At 36.9% G+C, this 27964-nt stretch overlaps 1 protein-coding gene across 1 annotated transcript in view; it reads right to left on the bottom strand.

Moving 5' to 3' along the window:
- Positions 1-6879: 6879 nt before the first annotated feature.
- The window catches only part of DCHS2 (dachsous cadherin-related 2), a 178680-nt gene continuing 157595 nt past the window's right edge, over positions 6880-27964 (bottom strand). Inside the window, exons 15-20 of the mRNA XM_054595798.1 lie at positions 24663-24874; positions 23031-23182; positions 14862-14992; positions 12656-12942; positions 11601-11733; positions 6880-9503 (exon numbers count right to left, since the gene is read on the bottom strand). Of these exons, the coding sequence (XP_054451773.1) occupies positions 6880-9503; positions 11601-11733; positions 12656-12942; positions 14862-14992; positions 23031-23182; positions 24663-24874 (3539 nt within the window). The remainder of the gene's footprint in view (positions 9504-11600; positions 11734-12655; positions 12943-14861; positions 14993-23030; positions 23183-24662; positions 24875-27964) is intronic.

The following is a 27964-nucleotide window of genomic DNA, read 5'->3' as shown; positions in this document are numbered from 1 at the left end:
GCTATCCAGTTATCCTACTCCCACTTATTAAAAAAAATTCTTCACTAATTCGATGTGCTGCCTTTATCATATGTCATATATCTATATGCATTGAGTTTGTTGAAAATGTGTCATTTCTCCTTGAATATTTTAAATATTTTTCCTTTTGCTTTGTACAATTTTACTGATTTGTGTTTAATTGTGTTTTTTGAAAATTATGTTTGTGATTTGTAGCACATTTTGACTTGTGATTTAATGTCAGTTTTGAAAGAGTCTCAGCCACCATCTTTCCAAATATTGCTCTTGCCTATTCTTTCCGCTCTCTTTTTGGGATTCCTTACACATATTGGAAATTTTAAACCATGTTCCACATATCTTATTGCTTTTTCAGTATTTTCCAAACATCTCTGTTTTAGTTCACTTATTTTCTTTTGACTTATCTTCTAATTTACTAATCCTCTCTTCATCTGTGTCTAATTTGATGTTAAACATATTTATTGAGTTCTTTATTTTAGTTGTATTTTTAACAATTATTGAGATAATATTTACACACTATTGGCAGTATCTCTTTTTAGCTTCTCAACCTTGCAGTGGATATTTTTTTGCTCAGCCTCAAGGGGATTTGAGGTACAGTAGATTAGGTATATGTCTCTGAGTTTTTGTTTTCTCAAAGGTCATGGTTTCTCAGGTCTTCACTGTCTTGGTAGTTCTCTGATGTCTCTTGCACACACACACACACACAAAACTGTTTCATTCTCTCCTTGGTCTTATTCAGGTTTTTACTTATTCTTAGCAGGAGAGTTGGTATACAAGTTGATCTATCATTACAGCATGTCTTTGCATGCACTTGGATTCATTTCTGTTTTCTATTCTGTTCCATTAGTCTCTTGCCATATGCCAGAACCACCCTATCCTAATTATACAGAACCTCATGACATACTTTTATATATGGTAGGGTTAATGCATGTGTGAATACTTGTACACACATAAACACACACACAGCTTGTACATTTTCTAACTATTCTTTTTTGGTTATTCTTCAAAATAAACTGTATAACCAAGTCATTTTACTTCATAAAACAAAAACAGTGAGTGTATTAAGATCAGATTAATTTGTAAATTTACTTAGGAGCAACATACTACATTCTAGCATTGAATCTAGTATTGAATCTATTAAAAAACAATCTATTTAAGTTTGCTCTGTGCCTTCAGGAGATATTATAACTTTCCTCATATGGATGTTACACATTTTGGGGAGGATTTCACTTTGTTTTATTTCTGTTTTAAAGAGAGGCTTCTCACCCTGGCTGGGTAGCTCAGTTGGTTAGAGCATTGTCCCAATATGCTGAGGTTGCATGTTTGATCCCCAGACAGGGCACATGTGAAAATCAACCAGTGAATGCACAAAGAAGTGGAGCAAAGAGTCAATGTTTCTCATTCCCTTTCTCTCTTTCAAAAAGAAGTTAATAAAATAAAAATGAAAAAAAGAATCAACAAATGAATACATAAATAAGTGGAACAACAAATTGATGTTTCTCTTTCCTTTCCTCTCTCTAAAATCCATTTAAAAAATTCAAAATCAAAGTGGCTTCCACTTTAAAAAATAAAATAATAAAAATAAGTAAATTGATTTTTCTCTTTCATTTGTCCTGTAATTGGTTATTGTTCATATCTGTGAAGGATATTGATTTTATTTTTGTATATTAATTTCATATCTTGCAAATTTGCTGAACTCTTTCACTGTTTATAATAGTTTTCCATCAATTATTCTGAACTTTCCAGAAATATAGTAATATAGTCTACAAACAGAAATAGTTTTATCTTGTATTTTCAAATTCTTATGTTTCTAATTGCTTTCTTGTTTAATTGAACAATATTACATTTTGGTGGGGATACTAGACGTATTTTCTTATTCTTGGCTTTTACAGCAAAGTGTCTAGGGTATCTTCTTTGGGGAAGATACTGGGTTTTCAGTGAGATGTCATCTTATTATTTTAAGAAAGAATCCATTAATGAAAACTGAGTAATTTTTTTCCACAAAAAATGGATATTTTGTGCTGTTCATTGCACCTTTTGCGATGTAATGTGGCTGTTGCAAACAGTGTGCTTTTGAATGTCATCTATAATTTTTTATTATGTCTAAAACTCAAAAGAAACATATGTAAATTGCAAGGAAAGGAAATAAAAAGGGAAGACAAACCAGATTACAGAAGGGATTTCTAGTCATTTGACTTTGCCTAAGATGTTCTATAGTATTTTGATAGGCCCTTTTTGCTTACTTTCCTTCCGCCTTGTGATTGGCTAAAATCACATAACTATGTTAGAATTCACACTTAACGGGTTCAAGACCTATGTATCATACTCTCACTTTATAGTACCCTCTGTGCCCATTCACATATGTACTCATTCATTCTCAGAAACATCTGTATTTCATAATACAAGTTGAGACCAAGATTTTGCCCTGAGGGTTTACTATCTAACAACGAAATCCATGTAGTTAAGTTTTCTAACCAAAATAATGCTTTCTCATTCAAGAGATGTACTTGTGCATCTGCTATTTATTTGGTATGCTTTCCCCTGTTACTACTCACTTCACAGTTTTGGTTTAGCAAATACATTGAGTGAAATGAGGAAAATTATGTAGATCAAAACAGTAGGGAGTGCTAAATTGTCATCAAATAGCAAAATGCTGAGTTTATAAGAGAAAGATATAGTTTGATACTCCAGTCACATTTTGCTAGATCTTTCTAACACTGTCATAATTTTGTTTCTAATAGACAAATCTCTTTGACCTATATGGAATCAACGTAATTTATGACATAAGCATTTAAATAAAATTGACAGTATTTAAGAACTATTGACTATGTATTATATATTGTGTTTTAAAAGTTATATAAAATGTAATATTTTAATATAAAATCATGAGTATCAAGCAAGCACTCAGCTCTAAAAAAGGACAAGCTACCAGAAAAAAAGAACAGGTTCTACAACTCCATATTCTGTCCCAACTGCCTTCTGAACTTCCATTACTTGGTAAATGTGTAAAGTCACCTACTTAATATTGTGGCCTTCTCTATGGCAAAATCATAATAGAGTTGGAAACAAGGCAGGGTAATCATTCCAATTTTTGTATTCTATCATTCACCAAAAAGAAACTTCGGTTTTCATGGTTAAATGTATTCTAGTTTACTGCTGCCTAGCTTTAGGTTCACAACTTGACAAAACTTAAATTTTCAGACAATGGAGCAATGGAGATAAGAGACTTGAAAGGAACAGAAAGGAAGGAGGAGAAAAAAAAGATTCCTAAAAAAAGGATTCCACCCTGGCTGGTGGGGATTGAGTGCTGGCCTGCAAACCAGAAGGTCACCAGTTGGATCCCTAGTCAGGGTATGTGCCTGGGTTGTGGGCCAACTCCCAGTGGTGGGTGTGCAACAGGTAACCACACACTGATGTTTCTCCCCCCCGCCCCCATCTCTTTCCTTTCCCCTCTCTAAAAATAAATAAAATCTTCAAAAATAAAAAAGACTCTTTAACAAGATGAACCTATAATGGGGAAATGACTCAGCAACATCTTTACAGTTATTTTTGTAAAATTATTTTTTACAAATCCTTTTCCCTTCTTGCATTTCTCTACACGTGCCCTAAACTATTCCTTTTCAGATTTAATCTTATGTTTTCTCTTCCCTCCTTCTCTCCCTCCATCTCTACAATGGGCAAGAGCTACCTCCATTCGGGGACTCACACTGGAATGCTGGTTTTGGCCATAAGCAAAGCTTTCACAACTTCACTGATCCTGATGTCCCTCTTGAACAGGGTCATTTTCCATACTAACTCTCCTCAGCTATGACCACACAGATGGCTCCATACTTTTAAGCTCAAAGAAAACATGCTGTGAAAAGAAACCGAGTGAGCTCATTCATAATAATCATATGCAAATCCACTAACCATATTCACTCCATATACTTTATTGCTTTAAAGTAAAAAATGATCTTAGATCCTTTTAGTTATGTCTTGCGCTTTTTTTTGTTAAAAAATGTGTAAAGTGGCAAAACAAAACAAATGTAACCAAACACGTTAGGATGTAAATAAATTTAAAATTAGTAATTAATTTTCATCACTACAACTTCTGGAAAACACAGCAAGGAGGCCATTGAAATTGAAGGGGAAAGTGCTGAGAAACACACAAGTCCTGCATCAACTGGACATTTATGATAGACTGAGTATGTATACATGTAGGCAGCCAGTAGTTTACAGTGCATTTTAATATTTTTTAGAGAACAGTTAAATGATCCAATCCCTGAAGATACAGCATTTTCCCCTTCCTCTGCCCAGGAATCTGTTTTGGAAGCCAATTCAATGATTACTACTAGGACATGGAATTTTGATATCCATTTGGTACTGATTTACACCAGTATTTTTAAGGCTGCCAACAAGAAAGTCCAGAATTTCAGGCAGCCAAAATTCCACAAGAGACAACTGTCTTTTATTTTATAGCTTATGAGTTTGGGGCTTAATATGATTTTCCACTAACAAGTTCTGTACCCCCTCCAGAGTGCTAAAGCCAGTGTGTAGATCAGCAAAGTAACACAGAACATATGAGGCAAGTTAATATTAAACGTGAAGGAAAACTATACAAATTATATTGTTTATTTAGGGGGAAAAAAAGCACTCTAGTTGAAAAGGCTGACATATGATTTATTGCGAACACTTAACCAGCATGTTTACATTTTTTACTCTTAACCCCACTTGCAGCATTTGTTTCGTGGTGGTGTGGCGTCGGATACGGTATTAATAAAGTCATCAATTAAAAATCCACTAGATATTGGTAAGGAATGGCTCTAAATACTTCATGTCTTCTGTTTTTGTTAAACGTCTTTTAAAAATGCAGAATCATGTCCAGAAGGAATAATAAATCACAGACAAATAACTTAAGGAAGAGTTAGATGGACAACTCTTTTTAAGCATAAAATAAAGAATGTGTTTAATTAAAAACAATAAAATGTTCTTGGTTCCTAGAAATAATTCTGTTGCAAAACAAAATATCCACATATAATTAGAAAAAAATCAGTATATAATTTCTTTGTAGGCTCAAAGTAATCTTTTGAAGGAAGTCAAAGAGAATAAATATTGGAAGACTGGGATAATTAATTTTTTTTTTCAGGAATACCATGAAGTCTTCTTTCCCAGATGCTATGAAGAAAAGGATAGACATGCATCGTCCTTTAATATTTGTTTCATGCCTAAATGACAGTTCCCTAGGTTCCAGGCTTGGCCCCAAACCTTTATGTTTCATACAATTTCCAATGTGGTTTTATACACTTATTCTCAATTTAAGAGTCAGCAGAGATATATAATTGAACAAATCAGCACAGAAAGCCTTAGAATTATTTACCTACAAAATTAGATACCAAACACAGCATCCTGCAATATTTTTCAGTAAAGAGAAATGAGTTATCTCACATAATTTTACAGATGAGGCCTATTGAAAAAAACATAAAGGAAATAGTTCTATAGCAGACACCCATACTAACCACCAAGAAAACCATACTCATGAAAATCCTAAAGTCTTATTTCAAAGACTGGCCATGTTGCCTACCATGGATGACGCCCGGACCATCATCATCAGGATGTGCTCTGCCTTCCAGGAATGGGTAAGAATTTTGGATGGATTCTCAGGCTGAGCAGGGAGGGGAATATAGCATTTATGTGAGCACCACACAACACCACTATATTTCTGAAACCACAGCCGTACAAAACAATTATTTTAACTGTGTTGACGCACTGCTCCATCTCACATCAGTTTAAGCTAAACATTAACAAATGGAAGAAACACTCCTCACATCCATTTTTAATTTTTATAGTAGAACTATTTATATAAAAAAAATCTTCATTTAAAAATATATTGCTAAATTACTCCATAAAATTATTATTAGCTAATAACATAATTTTATCTACACGAACATTTAGAACTGACATTGAGTAGATAAATTATTTCTCACCAAAAGTTACACTATCTAGAATAAAATGAAAAAAAATCTACAAATCAATCTTCAAACTTGAATGTCTGTACCCGTACAATGTTACAAGACAGAACATTGAAAGAAAAAAAATCATCATTCTATTTCTAAAGAAGATCGAGGAAGCCTGTCTTAGGTGACAGCCAACCCCACACTTATTGCTTTTATCAACCCTGGCCCTCTGTCAAGAACAAACATTTCTGGTTCATTTAATTGAGAATAATTTTCTTTTTCGGCACAGAGTTATGACACATTTCATTCTTAATTTCTGATTACCTTTCCAAAAGACACCACATTAAAATTCAAATTAAGGCTGAACTCCACAAGTGTGGGCAATGGCAAAAATGAAGAAATGCATCTCTAAGCACGTCAGATCTACAGAAAATTGCTTTACTTTAAAACTTAAGTTTAGCCTTCCAAATTCCTCCTCTGTTACTGTCTGTTCTACGCTCATTCCTTATTCTGTCTTTACTAATTTGTTTTAGACATAGCAGCAAAATCAGCAGTAATATCACCGAGTGGAGTATACCTATACTTTATTTCCATTGATTTTCACATAAACATGTTGGCAATCAGTCACGTTCACTGTGTCTTTTGGAAATCTAATCATACAGGAAACCAGGTATGACAGGATATATACTACTTAACATATACAAACGAGACCTGAGAGCAAAACATAAAAGTTAAAAGAGGGGGTAACTTCTCATTAAGGCTGAAAGAAATCTGAGAAACTTAAATGAGGAGGTTCTAAAAACTCTGACTAAATTGTATCACTCACTTGTAGATAAAATTAACTCAATCTCGAGGACAGGAGCTTGCTTAAGAAGGTTCTGTTGAATAATTCATGACCAGTGGTGAGCAGGTGCTTGACATCACAATCGTTTTATATTTGAACTTCATCTTCTGCTTTAAGTTCATGGCATGTATCACTTAGACGTGTTCCTAACAATTCTCCATACGACAATAGTGGAGTCATGGCAGGGGTCTGTGTCGTCAATAGGGAAAGAGATGGAGAAAAACTGGGAGTCATGGCTCCTGGCAGAGAACTGGGATGATGGAGAAGGGGGGAGTGTGGGTATTTTTGCAGAACCTGCCCTGGGGTTATGGCTGGCATTCTTGGTGGAACTGCTTTAATTCCAGGTTGAGCTACTGCTGTTATCAAAGGGGGTGGAAAAACAAAAGATTTCTTCTCTTTGGGAATTCCAGGTTTATGTAAGTGTTCATCTTTTAGTTTTGCAATATCGTTAAATACGGAGGCAAGTGGTTGGAACTTGGGTTCCCAACTGAGGAGATAATCCCAGTGATAGCTGCTTCTCGCGTCATGGTCGGAGGTTCTCTGTGCTGAAAGAGTTGCACATCTTGTTTCCGGATCACCTGAAATAAAGATGGGCTCCTTCCTGACGTCAGCCAGGATGCCCACTTTTACCTCTCTCTTCTTTAATATCTGAGGTAACACACTATTTTGAACATAGGCTGGGCCACAGCCTTCTCCTCCATCTCCTTTCTCAAGTGTGTGGCTGGTTTCTGCTGTTTCACCAGTGACCACCACATCGGTTTCCCCGGACAAGCAGGAGAGCTGGTCTGAGTCCCTTGGGATTCCCGAGTCTGGCACCCTGGACTCCCGGTCACTCAGAGCTGAGCCAGAGTCCTTTCTGTAAGGGTGCTCATTTATCCTCTGGATCTCCTTATCTTCTGCACTTTCTCCTTCCACAGAACAGTGGCCACTGGAGTTTGAGTGCCTGTACATATTTACAGCATCCTTCTCCATGACGCTTATTAAACCCAACCATTCCGGCATGGAGCCTGCCGGCACCGCCTCATTACTGCCGTGGCTCGGTGTCTGGGAGGACTTGAGCAGGCTGGCGTCCCTGCTCAGTCTCAAACTGATATCTAAGGATGATGACGTCTTCTTGTCTTCATAATTGTTGAGTGTGTCCTTTTGTTTGTGTCTTAAAATCAGGACAATTAGAGTGAAGACGAGTAACAGGAACACTAAAAACGAGACTGTGAGGCTGATGGAGAAGCTGCTAGCTGACAAGGCCAAGTGCATTCCTTCAGAGAAAAAAGACACATTCACAAAAACAGTACAAGAGGCGAACTTGGAGTCCTGTTTGGGGCTATGAGCAATTATTTTCATTTCAATGGTGTCTTCTTTGCTGACTTGACTTCTTATTAGGGGAAGGGCTCTGGTCAAATAAATATTTCCATTTGTTTTGTTTACTGAAAAGAAAGGAGATGGAGTTTCAAAGGAGTAAAGAATAACACCATCGATACCAGCGTCTGCATCTGATGCCTCCACTCTGCCAATCAACTGTCTTACACTGTTTTCTGGGAGGTTGAAAAAATATTGATCTTGAGTAAAAATGGGTTCAAACTCATCTATCCCTTCAATATCCACCCAAACTATTAAAGAGGCCACTGAGTCGCCTCTGTCTTTTGCCTGAACTGTGAGGCAGTATTTATTGTCATTTTCATAGTCAAGGGCTTGTTTCGCATGAATGTCCCCTGTTAGAGGGTCGATGAGGAAGGGAGCATGGTCACGAGGCATCCCATGAGTGAGAGAACAGGGGGATGAAATAGAATAGGTCAATTCTCCATAAGGACCTGCGTCAAAATCCAAAGCATTTACAGAACATATGGTGGATAAAACAGGCAGATTTTCAGGAACAATACAGTTCACGCTTGGGAACATGAAATGAGGTTCATGGTCATTATCATCTAGGACACCAACAAACACAACTGCAAAAGAAAAATATTTCTTTTCTTCATCTGAAGCTTGGAGAGTTAAAGTGAATTTTATTGTTTCTTCATAGTCCAAAGGTTTAATCAAATAAAGAACTCCAGTTCTTTCTTCTAAGTGAAAATGCCCCTTCTCATTCCCAGAGATTATGTGGTAGATGATTTCTGCATGTAAACCCACATCAGGGTCACTGGCAGAGACCACAGTGACATGGCTCCCTAGAGGGGTACTTTCCTTGACATGGGCATGGTATCTCAGACTGCTGAATCGAGGTGGGTTGTCATTGACATCAAGCACTTCTATTGATACAACGGCTGTGGAACTCAGGGGAGGGTAGCCATGGTCAGATGCCAGAATGACAAGCTTATGGGTGGCAGACACTTCTCTGTCCAGGTTGTGAAGCAACACCAGATATCCAACTTGCTTATAGGCATATTCTGAATGAATGAGACGAGTTTCCATCTGGAAATTGTTCTGTGAATTACCACTGATGATGGAATATTCAACATGTGTGTTTTCAGGGGTCCAGTCATGGTCAGTGGTTGAAAAGGTGACAAGCGTGCCTCCAATTTGAGCATCTTCACTCAAGCTAAGATTGTAATATTCTACTGCAAATTCAGGGGCATAATTGTTCATATCTTGTATTTCTATCTCCACTAAGGCAAGAGCCCTCAGGTCAGGAATTCCACCATCACTGGCTTCAACAAGAAATTGAATCGTTGATTTTTTATCCAGAAGTAATACGGGATTGTTAGTAAATATTGTGCCTGAAAAACAAGACATAGCATTTCAATGTTGTGAAATGACATTTTCATGATCCATTTAATTAGCAAATATTTTCAAATCATTACAAATTGTTTACTCATTTGTTATATTTGTTACTTAAATTACAACCAAGATTAACTCAAAATTGAAATTTAAAATTACTATATTTATACTTTTGTAAATTTAACAGTCAGAAATAATACTCACGACATTCATTCAATTAAATATGTATGCTGCTTGCAGATAACTTTGCCATAAATTTCCCTTAATTTTTTTTTGTATAGTAAGTTGCTCCATTTCTATTTTTTTAAATAAAATGTATTCTTATTTAAAAAACATATATCCCTTTCTACTACCCGTAGACACATGTATAGAGACATTCTGGCATTCATATATTTATTCTGGAAACACTGGTTGACGCCATTGGAATAAAATGAAAATAGAAAATATAATAATACAGAGTTACAACTATTGCTTAATTATGGAGCGATGTCTTTCCTAAAGTTCTTGGTTAATTCAGCATGTGGATTTCCCCTTATTGATGAAATATATTTAATATAGTGTATTGTTTTAAATATAGAAATATGTAATTTTTGTAACTATACACGTAACAACATTTTTGTAAGACAAATGTGTTTTAAGTATGGTCACTGAGAAAGAATACAAAACGATGTCACTTACATGCCACATTTCGGTTGGAGTCCCACCATAAACAAAACTGACCTGACACCAGCTAGTGTGTTAACGACGTTCTAACTGATAGCTCATTGCACGGTTTGTTGCTAATACATTTCACGCAAAGGCACTGCTGCCTCCCTTCCACAGCGTGATCTGCTATGGCCAGGGCAGCACTTGTCATCCTCTGAGGACAACTATAGATATTAAACGTATTTATATATTAAAGTAAAAGTAAGTAAATAAGTAAAAAGAGAGTGAAGTGCATGTGTGTGTGCGCGCGCACAAGAAAGAGTGAGAGAAGGAAAGGTAAGCCAAAATCCTGGCATGTTTATTTCCATACAATATCCACTTATCCACACGTGTGACATTGTCTCCTTGTCCCCATTACAACACTCCATGAGTAATTTTATGCTGGTAATTTGTGACTAAATTCACAGATACTCCTGAGGTTAAATTTTTAAAAATTGAGATATAATTGGCATATAACAGTATATTAGTTTCAGGTATACAACATAATGATTCCATGTATGTGTATATATTGCAAAATGATCATCACAGTAAGTCTAGGTAATATCCACCATCCCCAGAGTCATTTAAAAATCAGCCCTCACTTGTGAAATGATGCGACGGGGTTGGGGGTGCAGAGGGGGATCACGCACTGTGCTGTGCCTCAGGTCGTCATTCTCTGTACTGTGCTCCGTTAGTGACAGTGCTTTGCTAATTCCTCATCTTCATCAGAGGTAGCTTGAATGTCTACTCACTGTTGAGCTTTCTCTGCACAGTGCCTAACTGCTCTGAGAAATTACTTGCCTGAATGCATTTCACAGCCACAAATGTTTTGCTCTGATAAAAACACAAAGAGCTTTGGAAGGCATCGAATAAACCAGAACACCACAATGTTTTTTACTTAATAGAGATGCCCAAATAATTTCCTTTTTTTGATTTTTTGTTTTGTTCCTTATTAAATGCATGATGCCATTACTGAACTTTTTGTACCTGGATTTTCATAAAAATTTTCAAATTCTAGTAACATGAAGTCCTCAGAACTAAATTAATCCCTTCAACTTCCAATTCTATTTGCTCCATTCAAGGCCTGGGACAACTACCTGAATTGTGCTTGGTCGGACCAATGGACTAGCCGTTCACTATGTGGGGTCTCTGAACTTCTGAGCCATTGCCAGCATGGAATCAATTAATCCTTTTGCTTTCCAGCCATGGAGAGGCTGGAGAAGAGAAATGACACTGGGCCTTGCTACCACAGTATTTGATGCGAAGAGAAATAAGATGGTGGTGTCTATAATACCGTGGTGTGGTGGCTTGGTGGGTGGGGGGTGATTGGAGGAGCATTTGGAAAGGATTATTTCAGGTTTCCACCCAGTAACTCAAACCTATGAACACTAAGGCCACTATAAATAACTCACCATTCATGGGATCAATTGAGAATTCCTTAGAAGAAGAAAGGATTCTGTAAGAAATGTACTTGTTGCTCTCTGCATCTGTGGCTGCCACCGTCAGCACAGGGTACCTGGCAGGCACTGATTCTGGAACTGCAACCTGAGGAGAAAGAGGGAGAAATGGGCTTTGTGCTGGAAGACTAGATATTTTCATGGACGGGGCCAAAACATGAGATCATTTTACGTATTTTGCTTATGGAAAATACATGGTGAACCTGAATTTATTAGGCATGTTCATATAGAGAGCTGACATACTAAGAAGATTATATTGTAGTCCCAGATTTCAGAAAAAAAGTATTGTCTTAAAAAAAATTGTCTCAATTTTTATTAAAAAAATTTTCCTCTAAATTATTTTTGTGTGGTAGAGGATAGTTAATACATTCACTAATATGTATTATTACTTATATATATTACATAACTTAGCAAGCCTTCACAGAAGTTCATTACTTAGGTTAGTCTCCTTTCTGTGTTTACACAGAAACCTTGCATAAATTACATTCAAGAGTCCTAGAGCCCATTTCCAAGTACTTAGTTGAATGCTATCATTGTTCCTACTTCTATAAATATATACTATGCTCTGAAAACTAAAATTTCCACTTTACACTTTTGTTCATACTTTGTTTCTTCAAAATATTAATCAATATTCCAAAATATTCTAAAACTATGCCTGGGAAAGAAAAAGCTTTCCTAGATTAACTGCAGATAATCCAGACTATCTTATTGTTTCATCTGTGACTTTGAAAATATTAATCAAGTTCCAATTGTTAGGAACAATGGGACCCCAATCCCTAAAAACTAAAGGAATAATGACATTGTTTCACATGATGACATATGATACATACCTAAGAAACTGCATACATTCAATTTCATATATACTTCTATCCTCCATGATATTAAATGTAAAACCCTCAGCATCAAGATAAGCAGTAAAAACAGTGGCTGCTGTATGTCTAAATTAATCTGTCTATAATGGTAGGCTTTCTAGCTTGGGCTGTATTTCAACATCTCTTTGAGCTACTTACCTGATACGAATCTTGGGAAAATACTGGTGAATTATCGTTGACGTCCAACACATGGACAATGAGCGCTCCCTCTGTGTGGTGCACTGAATCAGAAATTTGGATAAGCAGTTCATACTCAGTTGCTTCTTCAAAATCCAATGTTTTCACCAGCACCACTACTCCAGTGTTCTGATCAATAGCAAACTTCATTCCAGGATTACTCTCTTTTGCGAAACTGAAGATGAAAGCTGAATTCAGATCCACATCATGAACTGATATCCGAGTCACAATTACACCAGGCAAAGAATCTGAAATAATCATGACCAATGTCAGTCTCCATTAAAATTCATCCTTTGAAATACTTTCCTTTAATAGTTCAATCCAAGCGTTTTTTTAGAAAAATTTTAAGTCCAACATGATTTGCCGTTTCTTGGCATGATTTCTCATACAAAGCTCATTATAAACCGAACAAAAACTTTGAAGAATTTATAAGCCCAATAAAAGTGAAAATTTACCACTGAGTAGGGAATTGAGGAGGTAGGGAATATTCAGTTTTTATATTACATTTTTCATCATATGTTTACAACACAATTCCAGGACCAAGAAACATTCTAAGCCACTTATTTGTACTATATAGTTTCTGTATCTAAATCATATATTCATAGGGGAGATGGGTGATAAGAAGGTTATTACTCAAAACATTAATATAAAACATACAATTTTGAAAAGTAGGGAAGGTTGAAATGAAAACCCTTCAACACTGAAGTTAGAAATAGATACAATATTTAGTTCTTCGTACTTATCTTGTGAAATCATTTCTTTTGGAGTGACATACACATTGTTTCTATCCCTTAAAATATGACTCTCAAAATTATCAATGCTAGAAAGACATTAATCCATTATAGAAAAATGATCAATTATAGAAAGACAAAGCATACATAGTACTAGTTATGAAAATAAATCTTTAATATTATTCACCAAAAATAATCACAAAATGGATGATATGCTAAATGTCTCACATACTCTATGTGCTCTTTAGCTTAAATTGCCATGGAAGGGACTTTGTTTTTAAGCTCACATGGATGAGATGGTACAGGTAGAAAAAAGATACCAAGATATTCAGAATAATTCCACTGTATACAAAACTCATAATTTTCATATTTCAAGCTTGAACATTCTTGATGTGTGCCAACTATACCTTACCCCATTCAATATGGTTTGGTTTATGTTGTTTGTTCTTGTGATGTATTTGTACTGAGCACACTGTTGCATTTTGATGTCAATGCATGTACTTTAGAATAGTACCTTAAGCACATGAAAATATATCAAATAGGTAGCAAGCAAAACTGAAGACTTTTTTTTTATTGATAGAATATTTTGGTATATATAGAATATGTATAGATATCCCTATACATAAACATTTCTGGAACAAAGCCCTCTGTGAATGGTGATTGTTATAATTTGTTTGGAAAAGGGACATACAATATTGGGAACACATTAGAAGTTTGGAATTAAGGGTGAAAGGAGAGAGGCAAATGAGGGACCATATTAATTGCAACTTTAACTATAAAAGGGTTGGGTTGGGTTTTACCACTAGAGCCATTGACCACAAGCAACTTTGGGATCATAGTCCATGGAGTCATTGTATAACCCAAGAGGCTCAAACAGTTAAGATTAATCAGCATATCATGTACAATTTTGCATTTGCCACCTTTACCACTAATGCGGTGACATTTTTCTGCAGCAACTGAAGTTTAGTTTACACAAGAGGAAAATGATGACTTTGTATAATGAACCTCCAGTTCCCTTCCCTTATTACTTCTTATTAGTATATTGCAAAGACTGACAAAGTTCTCAGCCCAAGATCACTTCTTCTCAAAGAAGCTTTAGGATGATTATCAGTCAACCAAATATGCTTCTTGATAGACTAGGTTTCATGCTCATGAAATGTCCAAACACAGACAGAGCCCGTGTGACATGGTGGTGTGAGCATGCGGAGCTGGCCTCCTGCTGATCTGCATGCAAATCCCAACCTTAACCCTGAACTTCTTTGACATTTGACTAGTTAGCTTCTGGCCATCCATACTCTGTTCTGTAAAATGGAGATGAAAACTCCCTATGCTGTGTGTTGTTGAGAATTAGTACTCGTATGTAATATAGCGCCGGGCTGAAAATATGGTAGAATACAAGTTAATACAAAAGCCTGATTCCAAATTGCCACACTTACTTTCTGCAATTTCCACCGCTTCGAGGGGGAGAAAAGCTGGGGCGTTGTCGTTTACATCGGTCACCTGTATCTCGACCACACTTGTGCCAGAAAGCCTGGGCATCCCTTTATCTGTGGCTTGCACAATCAAGCTGGGTTGGAAAAGAATCCAGGAATGTCATCCATCATCCAAAGAATAAGAAAAACCACAGAAATATCAAATTCCCAGTTGAAAATCTAAAAATGAGCTGACTAGCTACATTTATTTGTTCTCCTGGCTTTTTCTCATTGGCATCATTTAAAATTTATTTCACAAGAATGGTAGCCTGAAATTTATTTACTTATTTTTGACATGTTTAGAGAAGCAAATCCAGCAAGCCACCAGGGGTCATGAGGCATTTATGCCAAAACAATGACCATTTCTGGGGGATTGACCATCAGATTCAGTCCTTTCTTACTAAGAACAACCTGAAAGATGGAAACAACATGATCTGTTCTTTGGATAAATAGATTATCTCTATTCTGCCACACATAGCCTGGGTATTGCTATATATTTTTATTTTCCTGTATTAACAAAATATAGAGCCACTAAAAGATTGCTATAGATTGATATATTTTTTCAGATCCATATTGCAAAACAATCAAAATTGTAGAATTAAGAGAGGAAATTTCCATGATTAATACACATACAAAAAATACACGATTGGTTAGGACTATAAAGTAGACACAAAAGTCCATAGTCTGAAAGAATTCACATGCAGTGATTCAGTCTCTCTTGGATGATGGTACAACTAGCTCCTCAGTAACCAAGGTAGAGACCTCATTAGTGTTTTCAACTTCTCCTGTCCTGTCACAACCCTTGCAACACCCATCTATCTATGAGTCTCATAGACTTTACCTCCCGAGTATCACTTAAATCAGTGATCTCATTCATTTCTAACTTCAGAGCTTCAGGAAGGCTGATCAACCATCCTGCTTTACCAAGGTCTAAAGGGTTGGCTGGGACATGAGACTTTCATGTCTAGTTAAAACTAGAACAGTCCCAGGCAAACCAGGACATGTTGGTTCTGTAGCCTCATCATCTTTATCTGGAATGGCATATAGTCATTATAACCTTTCTCATTTGGAGTACTTGTTTACTCACCAATCTCCTTTCTGCAAGTCCTATCTGCTCCTATTCAACCCCCATGTTACAACTCAATTGTTCTATCTAAACTCCTGATTTGAAAACCTGACTCCCTATTTAAAATCTTTCCTTGGCTCTCCCTGACTACAAAAGGTAGTCCAAGGCTTGAACATGTACACGTGACCTCCTATGATCTGTCTCCTGCCTGGATCCCAGTCCTTACACCCTCTTGGTCTTTCAAAGCTCATGCCTTCAGTAAACTTTCATTGACCTTTCATTTGATTTGGATGACCCTTCTCTGTCCCATAGCACCCTGTATATCCTTCTGCCACAACAATTTGTCAGATTTTTTCTTAATGATTTATTTGTTGGCCTCTTCCACGAGCTCTTAGAGGGCTGGTGGGCTACCTTATCTATTTTTCTTTAATATATGTTGAGTACTTGTTTCTCAAGATTTGTTCAAGATTATGAATGTAGTATATCATGGAGTCAGGATTCAAGTTCAGCTCTTGGTTGACTGGAAAACTTTTGCTCTACTATACACAGGATCCTCTTTCAACTTGCCTCTCTTACTGTGTATATGTCACTCTTTCATGCATAATCATCAGCTTATTTTTCACTCTCCCCTAAACACTGTGAGGCCTAGGAGGGTAGCTGAGTGATAAAGTCAGTTGTCAATCAGAAGATGATCTTTATTTCAGAGGTGGTATTAGTTTTAGCCAGATCTTGATACTACTGTTTAAGAAACTGAGTCAGAAGTTGACACACTCTTTGTTTTTCACTGTTAGCTTACCTGTTAAGTCTTCTTTCTTTCCAACCTTACGTTAAAAAATGATGTAGAACAAGCATCAACTCTTTCTTGGTTTAAGTTCCGCTTAATAGCAAATGGTTACTCTTTATTTAGCATTCATGGAGTACACAGGCTGCCTTCAACAGTATCAATGTTGGGACATCAGTATAATAACAACTTGAGTTTCACACTTCTGGAGCCCAGGACTAATTCCATGTGGGAAGTTTGTTTTGTTAGTATGAACATAAGTCAGGTACATATGGAAATACTTTACTAAAAATAATACACTCATAATGTTCTCTTCCCCTGCTGCCTGCCCTTCCCCAATGTCATACTAAAGTCTCGGCCAAGACATCAAAGTTATGTCTTATTCTTCCACTATAGCCATAACCACCCTTATTTTCACAACATTACAACTTCAGGGGTTCTATGTAATGCTTATGTCAGGTTAAAAAAAAGTGGGTCTCTTTCATATGGAGAAAAAAAATATGATTCCATTTCAAAATAAAAGGACAAGTAAAGGTTTCTCAATAGATTAAGAAATGAAAAATTATAAAGGCAGATCCACTGAGATTCTACACACAGCCTCGGCAAGACCTTAAGTTTCTTTAATGGCTCTTTGGCAGTCTTTGTGCCACTATCGGCTGTGGCCAGTCCACGGGCTCCATGTTTCAGAACTGCTACCCTGATGAATGTTATCAGCAGAGGCTGTAAGTGAGACTTGCCAGATTTAGAACAGGCCCATTATAGTTCAGAGCATTTTTCTGTTATCTTACCTGGGGAAAGCTTCTTTTACCATGTTTAAGTTTAAATGAAGCTTTGACCAGGTAGGATCTTTGCTGATTAACTAACACTAAAAATGTTGGTAGAGGACTTTTCAAAACTCTCTCTCAGTATCCTAACAGTATCTTAAATGTCTACTGTCAATGAAGTGTTCCTTCTGAAATTCTAAAAAATAAAATAAAATAAAACAACAAAGATATCAGCCCCTACAGAAACACCTATGAAAGTAAGAGCTATGACTTCTGGTTACATTTACACAATTTTATCTCCTGTTCTTCCTGAGATTCTACTATAATTACAGCAAAAGAATTTAAAATAAGATAGATATCCATAAAGCTAAAAAGAAATGGGAGAAGATAGCAGGTGGAAAGGGTGAGAAGTTTCAACAAATTTATGAAAAATGCAAGCAGGTTAAGAAGTGGTCACTCATGAGTGGGTCAGAGGAAAGCACAGATTAAAATGCATTTGGAGAGAGATTAGGACAAGTGAGAAACAGACTTGCCCCCATGTAACCAAAAAGAAGCTCAAGGCATAGCAAACAGTGAGGTGAGATACTGAGTTAAAAATAGCTTGAAGATTATTTTAAACTCAAAATACAGAACAATCAAGTCCCCCTTGCCCATTGCTCTTCACTCCCAGGCAAAAGAATTCCTGATGATCAAGCTCAGAACAAGTAATATTGAGGGACTATCCCAGGAGAAATGAAATCCCCTTCTAAAGGGAAAAAAACTCTCTATATATTGTCATTTGTATGTCATCCTGGAAAGTAGTCTACTCCCTCTCTGCTTCACTTGAGAGTAAAGTGTGTTGGTCAATAAACTCTGGTGGCCCACTCAGGGGTTCCCGTGACTTCAGTATTGCCTCTCTCAGAACCAAGGATCACCAGCTACTTAGAGAAAGCGTCCAACATGAAAAGAAAAGCACAAAATAGATGAAAAGAAGAAATGAACCCAAAGGAAACACATATCTTGAAAGAACAAAAGAAAATGTAAAAACAATTCTAATTAATGTCCTTGGAGAGCTAGCAGAAGATGATGCATGCATAAATCAAGAAAGAGATGCTACGGAAAAGCTCAAATTCAAGGAAGAGCTTTTGGAAATAAAAATATAAACAATATCTGAAAATGTTTTTTAACTGGAGCAAAAAAAGAAAGTTGAGAAGGTTAAAATCAAGGCACTCACCCTGAAAAATGAAACAAAAATAAACCAACACACAGAACAAGAAATGAAAGTAGGAAATAAAATTTATTGACAAAGGATGTTGGACCTAGGCAGTCCAACAATTGACTTAATAAGGTCCAGGAAAAAGAAAGAGTGCAAAGTAAGAAAACAAAACAAAACAAAACATAAAACAACAACAACAACAAAAACCAGAAGACGTAATTATCAATGAAATAATATAAGAAAATAGAAAGATTTCTCTTTCTTAAAAGTGCATACCAAATACTCAGCAGAATGAAATACCCATATCACAGTATATAATCATGAAGTTTCTAAACATTAGGGATAAAGAAAATAACCTGAGAACTTCCATAGAGAAGGAAATAACCAAATCATTTACAAAACACATAATTAGAACAGCACCCAGCTTCTCAAAGGCAACACTGGGTTTTAAAAGATAACAGAACAATACCTTCACAATTCTAAGAAAAAAAATTGATTTCTGTACTATCCATTGTACAAATCACATGAGATTTATAGAATTTATAGAATAAAGGCGTTTTTAGATGTTTAAGAACTTAGAGAATTTACTTCCCTGGCATTTTTTCCTCCAAAGCTACTGGAAGAGAAAACTAAGAAAAAGACACGTGATCTGTAGCATGGGCTCAGCTTAGGAGAGCAGTAAAGCACAATCATGGGACCACCAGCTTTGCTGGAGGCTTAGAAAGCACCCTGCAGATGGTTAATGCTAGGCCAGGAGGGCAGGAGGCATCAGGAACAGGTCTCCAGGGAGCCAAGGGGACTAGACAGAATATTTAATAGCAGAGGCACTGTGGGGAGGAAAGACGGTTGGGCATGGCAGGGCTGCTGCAGTGCTTACAAGGAACTAAATCCATGGATGTAGTAGACTGGGTGAGCAAAAAAGAAAGATAAATTATTAACTTTGGAACAGGGGGAGGGTAAGAAAGGGGATATGAGTAAGACATGGCTCTGAAGTAAACATTTATAGATTCATATAATGTGAACACTGATTGTTAATTAAATGAAAACCAGTAAGTGAATATAGAGAAAGAATTGGATATGAAAAAGTCAAAATATTAAATGCACATCTACTATAACAGGAAGTTGAGAGATAATGTTTAAAGTTATAAATTAAGACATACTGGTGTTTATAATAATGGAGAAAACCAGTCAAAACCCTGTCAGTCTCTGGAGGGCTTTAGTGCTGGGCTGGGTGATACGATGCTGGCTGACTTTCATCTCAATCTGTTGATAGACTCTATGATACTGCTTGATTTTTTAAAAAATGTATTACTTTGATAACAATAAAAACCTTGGCTCTGAAGTGTAACAAGTCTCCCAGGACTATCCAATGATCAACTTAGATAGCGGTAAGTCTCCTTGTCAGTTAAGAGTCAAGCAGCAGAAATGGTTCCAAATGATTCAAATCCCATTTGTGCATGCCCATGGCTAGACATGTGTTATCTCACAACTGCAAGCTGAAGCTTATGTTATTATTATTATTTTAAGTTTCAAAAGTATTTTTTTGTTTTGTGTTTTGTAAACACACAGGTGTGTACTTTTAAGAGTCATTCACATGACACAGTGGGAAGCCCTACTATGACCACTCACATGGACAACAATCTCAGTTGTATCATTTACTAGCTACCTAACCTTGGCAAACCTTACCTCTCTGAACTTCAATTTCCTTTTCTGTAAGCCTGAAGTCTATTATGGGAATTCAGCATGTAACGCAGGTGCTCCATAAATTATTGTGATCATTAATATGCTTCCGGCCATGGATTGATTGTAAGGGCACTGACTTTTTGAGCTCCTTGAAAACAAGAATTATTTCATATATCTGTTTATCCCAAGTTTGGTAAACAGTTTTTAAATTCCAGAAACACCAGTCAGATAGAACTTAGGGTCTGTTTTATAATTTTTCATCATCTTTCTGCTGAGTTTTCTTATATGTGGCTTAATATGAGGGCTAAAAATTATTTAATGCATTTATATTGGATACAACTATAAGTGCTATATCATTTCCCCCCTCATTTTATATTGTAAAACATAGGACTAGAATTAAGAATATTTTCCTTAATTGGATGAAATAACAATACTTCAAAAGTAAAGAAAAGTTAAAAGCTAAATGACTCCTTTTCCAAGGCATTCAATGGAAGGATAGAGGGTTAGGGGGAAATCATCCTATAGTTCCCACTGCCTTAAATATTAGATAAAGCACTTAAAATATTAAAGAGGAAGAGAAGCCACAGGGAGACGGGGAGGACCTCAACTGGAGACTCTGTGTGTGTGTGTGTGTGTGTGTGTGTGTATCTCTTTGTGCCTGTTTATGTTGAGTTCAACGTCTCCCTGTTCTCCCAGCCTTGAGCTAAATTCTTTATGGGGAATTGGGGAGGGATAATTTTAAATACTGGAACTGAGTTAAATGTTGGGAACATTGAAACTATGACGCATGTAGGAAAAACTGGAAGGAGTTAGATTTAATGCTAATTAGGCTCCATTGACTAAGGGGGCCACTGTAACAGAAAGTCTACGATCAGGAAATGCTTAGTTCCTGGAACACAGCAGACCTTCAATAACCTCTGCATTTGTAAACACTCAGGTGGCAACTAGGCTGCAATTTACCTGTAGTCACATATGGAGAGAGAAAAAAGCTTAGTGCTTAAAGTTAGTATAGAAACAAAGTGGAAGGGTTAGTTAGGTTTTAAGCTACAATTAGTTTTAATATATTTGTACAAGAAGCATGATAAAAATTGATGACAAAATATTATCAAAAAGTCCTACTAGTTAATATAGGGTAATCTTAAGCTTTTAAAAATATGTTTGAAGTAATATTTTGAAGTATATTAAAAAGAAATAAACTTGTAGAATTGGGAGGTTTTTCAGAGGTTAATTAATCCAGTCCTCCTAGTAACAGACCCATTTTCATCAGCCCTCACTGCTCAGCCACAGGGATGTCCTGCGCTCTCCTCATAAAACCTGAATGTAGCCGAGCCCAGGAGGATGCTGACACTTAGCTCTTCTGTAGGCCTCCCCCGCCGCTCCAAACAGAAGCCAGCTCTGTAGCGTGTACAGTAGAAACAATGTGACTCAGAATGCGAGTACCTGGCTGCAAATCCATAAATGAACATTAAACAGGTCTGAGACCCTGAGTAGACACTGTGTGTCTGTTGACTTTTTAGTGAATGAGAAAACGCCCAACTTGGCCTCCATGGGAGGTGATTAGGAGGATTAAAGGAAATACAGGATGTGCAAGACCTTTTGGGAGAACATACAGAAATACGACAAAAACATGAGGCATTTTAAAATAAGAAAGAAGAAAGCCAAGCATCTCTTTGACCCCCAGGCTTCTCACATGACCACATCTCCAGAGTCAAACAAAGTTAACAGTTTCTTCTGTTTTCTTCCTGAAGTCATCTGATTATGTGGGTGTGTTTTTGCTCAAATAGCCTTGATGTATGAACACTATGGTGCACCTTGCTATTTTGTCTGTGTAGTCACATAGCCTAGCGCTCTATCCTCATTAGCACCTACAGATATATCCCTTTCTCTTTGAAAATCAGTTTCATTGTATTCCACAGAAGACTTGGCCATCATTCTTAAAGCAGACTTCATTCACAGCCATGTTAAGCTCCCTGGTCTTTTTCTTTTATAGACTGAGTTTCCATAAACATCTCTGTATGTACGGCTAGACTTTTGTAGCATTGACATTTGAAATACCTAGGACACTTATAGTGCTATTATTCTCCCTTTTATGGAGTCCTGTATAAAGCTGGCATATTTTGGACTCTAGACAAAAGAAATATTTAATGTTGCATGGGTGCTTTCAATGAAATCATTTCTATTAGAACACAGCACGGCAACAAAGGTCCTGATGACAGGATTATAATTTCGTACGCAAAAGGAGAACAAAGAATTCAAAGGAGCAATGTCATTCAGTCTTCACTGTTTTGAAAACAATAATAACAAACATTTCCGGAATGCTCAATGGTTCAGTAGACATTTTACAAATACTGATTTTTTTTAAGTCTCTCATTTAGTTCTTCATAGCATCATAAATTCATGAAATCTTAGAACTAGAAGGAACCTTAAAGTTCTAGTCTAATCACCTTACCAAAACTTCAGATAATATCTAAGACTCAATATATCCAAAAGGTGATCAGAAGTTGGATCAAAGGGAAAACACATTTTACAACTAAGTTTACATTAAAGGAAGTCAAGCTGTCAAATGTCAATGCTACAGAGCAACAATAATGTTGTCAGAAACAAAGCAGATCACCGATCGAAAGGAGCGGAATCTGAGACGAACCTGTAGGAGCTGGTGAACTCGTAATCCAGAATCCCGTTTGCTGTTATCACACCGCTCAGCGCATCAACCTGGAACACTTGTCCTTGGTTGCCAGAAAGAATGGAATACTCAATGAGGCCATTCAACCCACTGTCCAGGTCAGCAGCAAAAACCTGTGAGGAAGCAACTCTTGCATGAGATAAGGATTTAATCTGCAAAGTGAGTTAGGTCTGTTTTTCAGAGAAATGCATTACAAAAGAATCACAGATTGTCAAATACATTTTAAAAAATGATGATCAAAGCAATACCGACAAACTGCTGAAGCTTACATTTCACTTTACAATAAAGTGGATAATGGGTTAGGAAACAGGTCTGTGTACTCATTCAAAGGATTTCCAAGTAACTTTCAGTAGGAGCCGCACATGTTTTGAGCTACAATTTTAGGCAAGAGGAAAACATAATTTAAAAAAAAATCTAATTTGCTTGAATAGAAAGCTTCCAGTACCATATGTGGATTCAGTCTAGCACCAGAAAAGGAAAGAAATGATAGAGGAAACCTCCACATAGTGAATGGTAATCTGTCATTTGCTTTCTTATTCACTGCTTACAGTACTGTCATACTTGAATTTTTTATATTATATTGAGAGTCTCTTTCTAAAAGGATATTTAAATAGATAAAACAAACTTGATTTAATACTAACCAATTTACCCCCTGATCATTTATATGACAAGTTATCAAAGTAGTAGCAAGGGCCAAAGTTTTCCATGGGTCTCCAGGGAGACATATTATTTAGTCTGCTTTATATTTTGGTCATAAAATTGTTAGTGAATGCAAGATTTTGTTAATGAACAAGTTGACCATTGAATTTAAATTCTTTAAACGTACTTTTATACTTTAAGCCCATCAACCGTGTGAGTACAAAGCATCAATTTAATGGTGAGAGGAAAGGGAAAAAGGAGCAGCACTACTCCTGAGCAGGTGGAGAGACTACCACAGACAGAGGGATTCAGCCTGGTGAACAGATTCTGTCCCAGGACCTGCAGGCCAGGCCCGAAAACAGTGCATCTGTTCCTTTCATACGAGACATCTGCACGTCTCAGACAGGGGCAGTGCGTCCATGCATGTGTGCCTCAGTTCAGGCTTGTCTGGCAGCAGATCCTCTCAGCAAACGCCTAAATGTGCCTTAAAACCTAGTACGGATATCCTTCTTCTGTGAAGCCCTATGCTTTTCACCAGGAAGAGTTTGTGTCTCCTCTTTTCTCTCAAGACATTAAATGCACACTTGTATTGTAACATTAATTATGTGCATTTAAATTACATACTTACATTTCTGATTTCCCCATTAAATTGTATGCATTTATAAGATGAGTTGATTTTTGTGCCCCTATGGATTGATTTCCTGCTCATGTGCAAGTCCCCAGAGAAAGTAGGTAGGCACAAATTGAAAACTAAATAAATACAGGAAGAAGAGTAAACTCAGAAACTCCAAACTTCCTTTAACCTAATATTTCATTCGGCCATTAAACATTGGACATTTCTTGCAAACATTTAAACTTCAATTTATGTGCTCAAAAATAAGGCCTGAAATATTTCGATGTACATTGATTCATGATTGTCCACATACACGCGTGCACAAAACATACTTCTGTTACCTGTATGATGTGAACATTGTAGAACTGGCCTTCAGACACTGATACTTGGTAAACACTTTGCCCAAAGCGCGGTGAATTATCATTCACATCTTGTATCAAGACGGCTACTTTGCTGTAGGCTCTCTGCCCACTACTTTCAGCTAAAACAATGAGTCGTATTTCTTTTCTGACTTCAAAATCAAGAAACTTGGGTTCTTTCACAGTGAGCTCTCCTATTTTTATTTCCAGGGAGAAAAAAAAAAAAAAAGAAGTTGATGTAGTTATTATCTAAAAAGTCTCAAATGCCTTTATGTTCCCATGGTCACCTGTCCTTCAAAGCCTTCTGTTGGGTGATCTCCCTCCTCTGCTGACTGGGGACATTGTGAAAGGAAGTTGAGGGCATGAAGATGTTTGCAAATTATGTAGGAAGCAAAAAAACCTATAAAATATCTGAAACCCAGGTGCTATCTCTTGAATTGTCTTTCTCTGTCCCCATTTGGTCTATCACCCTGCCTGGGAAATCTACCTTTCACACATCCCTTGAATCTACCTCTCTCCATCTTCACTGCACTGCCTTCCTCCAAGCCACTGGCATTTCCCGTCTTGTCCCCTGCATTAGCCACTTGCCTGGTCTCCCCAGTAACCCAGTTCCCATTCTGAATTAAATAATAAAAATGACGTGGTCATTGTCCTGTGTAAAACCTTTCAATTGCTTTCCATAGATATTATGACAAATTTCATCATTTTAAACCTCTCCCACCTCAGAAGTCTCATGATGTCATTCTGCTCTGTGCATAACACTCATAAGTGTTCTGTACTTCAAATGCTCATTTCTGAGTTTCCCTGTTGGCTCTTTCATCTGCCTCCAACAATCCGTACTTCTGTGCTTCCTCAGAGGTCTTTCCAGACCACCTGTCCCGTACCATCACTGTCAGCCCTCAACGGACTCTCCCAAACACCTGCTGTACTTTGTTCAACTACTTCAGTCTACTTACTCCTTGTGATTTAGAAGTTCTGTAAGGTGAGGATGGTTACCTGTCTCTTACATCACCTTATCCGCAGTACTAGCTTGAAGTCTGGCATATATAAGGCTCCCAATAACATTTGTTATACCCTTGTATAAAAAGCATAACCAGCCTAGAGAAAGTGACCTTTGGGTGTGGTGCCATGTTCAATTTCTCCCCCAAATTAAGGAAATCCCCTATTATTTCCTTCTTTGGGTTCTACTCTGTCTTCTCCTCCCCTCCTTTAAACCAAATTTCTTACTGAATTTATTGTTATTATTGTTTTTATTGTTATGAATTGCTTGGCTCTCACTGTCAGAGATGCCATCAAATGAGGATTTTCTGAATGAGCATTGATTTGGAGTTCAAGAAACCTGAAACCAAGCATAGGTCCTAGATCTGGCTACTTAATTTAGGCCAATTACCTGGCTCCACCACCACTAACTCTGTGACCTGGAGTCAGTTACTCAGGTTCTACAAAGCTGAGGCTCCTCTTGTATAAAATGTGGATATTCATAATGACTTCACAGGGCCACTGTGAAAAGTAATCAGTGCACATATAGAATGTCTCTTTGAAGTTGGATGGTCTAGATTCCTGTGTTGTACCTACTTCTCTCTTCCTTATCACCAGTTATAGATTTATTAACTTTATATAAAGTCTGAATTTAGAAAGATAAAATTTAATAGCCACAGACTGTTAAAGAAATCTTATGTTCTGGTGAAAGAACTTGTTTCTGGATCTATGGTCTGGAAGTCCCAGTTCTTCCCAGTTCTTAGTGCTCTCTCTGAACCAGTCTCCTTAGGCAACCAGCAACCCAAGAAATGTTCTAACTCTGGTATTGAGTAAGTTTGGGGGGGGCGGGGATTTTATAGCTTCTATTCTGTTACTAAGAGAAATTAAATATTTATGTTCTATATGAAGAACTCACTATACCACCAAATTTAAAATTTCATAAAATCTCTCTCATTTATTGTCAACAGATTTAGTTACCATTCAGAACTAAAAGCAAATTACTTTTACAAATCACAGTCTGATGTTACCGACACCCCTGACAAAATTTAGAATACATCTAACTATTGGCAGCTGGAGAATCATTAAGCTGCATTTTGAAGAGTAGGTAATGAAGGAAGCTGGTCTTTAGAAACCTCCATGAAACAAGGGGCAGAGCCCACACCCCCAAATGGGAGCAGAGCCCCAGTCTGAGGGGGGTCCAAAGTTCTCATCTGGAGCTCTCTCTCCATCACACAGGGCACTCAGCTTGCTATCATGTGCTGTTACTACCAGTAAAGGAGAAATGCAATGGAAATGCAATACTAAATTGCCAGTGTCACTGAGTAGAAAGTGTGCCAATTATAGTGCAGATCAAAGTGGGGTTTTTAATAAAAGGCTTGTGTTTAGGCTTTGATAATTGGAATTTTGAACTTGGAAAGGATCTGCAGCTCTAATGCTTTCCTTGCTTGGTTTTTATTTTTGGCATAATAATTGGCATATGCTGTGAAAGTTATGCAAGTGGAAAAGACAATAACCAGTCTGTGAGATAATTCACGGCTGGCGCACCTACCAGATCCACATTTTGCCTTGGATGATAGACGCATATTTTTCTCAGAGACATCAAGGATTTACTGTCACTGGTGAGATGAAAGTACAACTAGGCTCTGTCTAATAGTATGGGCAGAAGACCATGTTTTCCTTCAAGTAAGGGCCTCACCATACCAACTTCATGTTCATTCTCATATGTTGGAGTGCCAGTTACACAACAACTTGAGAATGAAACTGTAGTAATCTTTTCCTTCTGATACATGTACATATATTGCTTTTGTCCAAGTTATAAAATACACATCAAAATGAGGTTAAGAGTTTTCAAATGCTAAATGTTTGATAGCATACCCAGGTTATTTCAGTCAATTACAAACTGTGCACATGCATATTGTATACACAGCCAAAGCAGAATGTGATAAATATTTATGTTATCCCAAAGCCTTTAAACTCTCTCCTGTTAAAGCTATATCCTTGAAACATTGAAAGTTTGATCATTTTTGTTTCATGTCAATCGACCAAATAATGAAATGAATACTACCATCTGCTATTGACATGTGCGAGGCTAGTAAAACTCCAAAATTCATGCTGGTTTAGACAGTGAAAAGAAGATATTTTTAAGCTAAAGTGACAGGATGTTTGGATACAAAAGCAAACCTTTGGTTTGTGTCTATGGAACACAGGGCAAATGCTGGCACAGATGGACAGAAAGCACAGTGCCCAGACAGAAATCCCTCTAATCATAACTTATTTAACCAATAACTAATAAAATGGCTCTCTCC

Source organism: Pteronotus mesoamericanus, unplaced genomic scaffold (assembly GCF_021234165.1).
Source record: "Pteronotus mesoamericanus isolate MK-2021 breed Mesoamerican mustached bat unplaced genomic scaffold, CSHL_Meso_final contig_163, whole genome shotgun sequence".
Taxonomy (NCBI): domain Eukaryota; kingdom Metazoa; phylum Chordata; class Mammalia; order Chiroptera; family Mormoopidae; genus Pteronotus; species Pteronotus mesoamericanus.
This window is presented reverse-complemented; position numbering and strand designations above follow the sequence as displayed.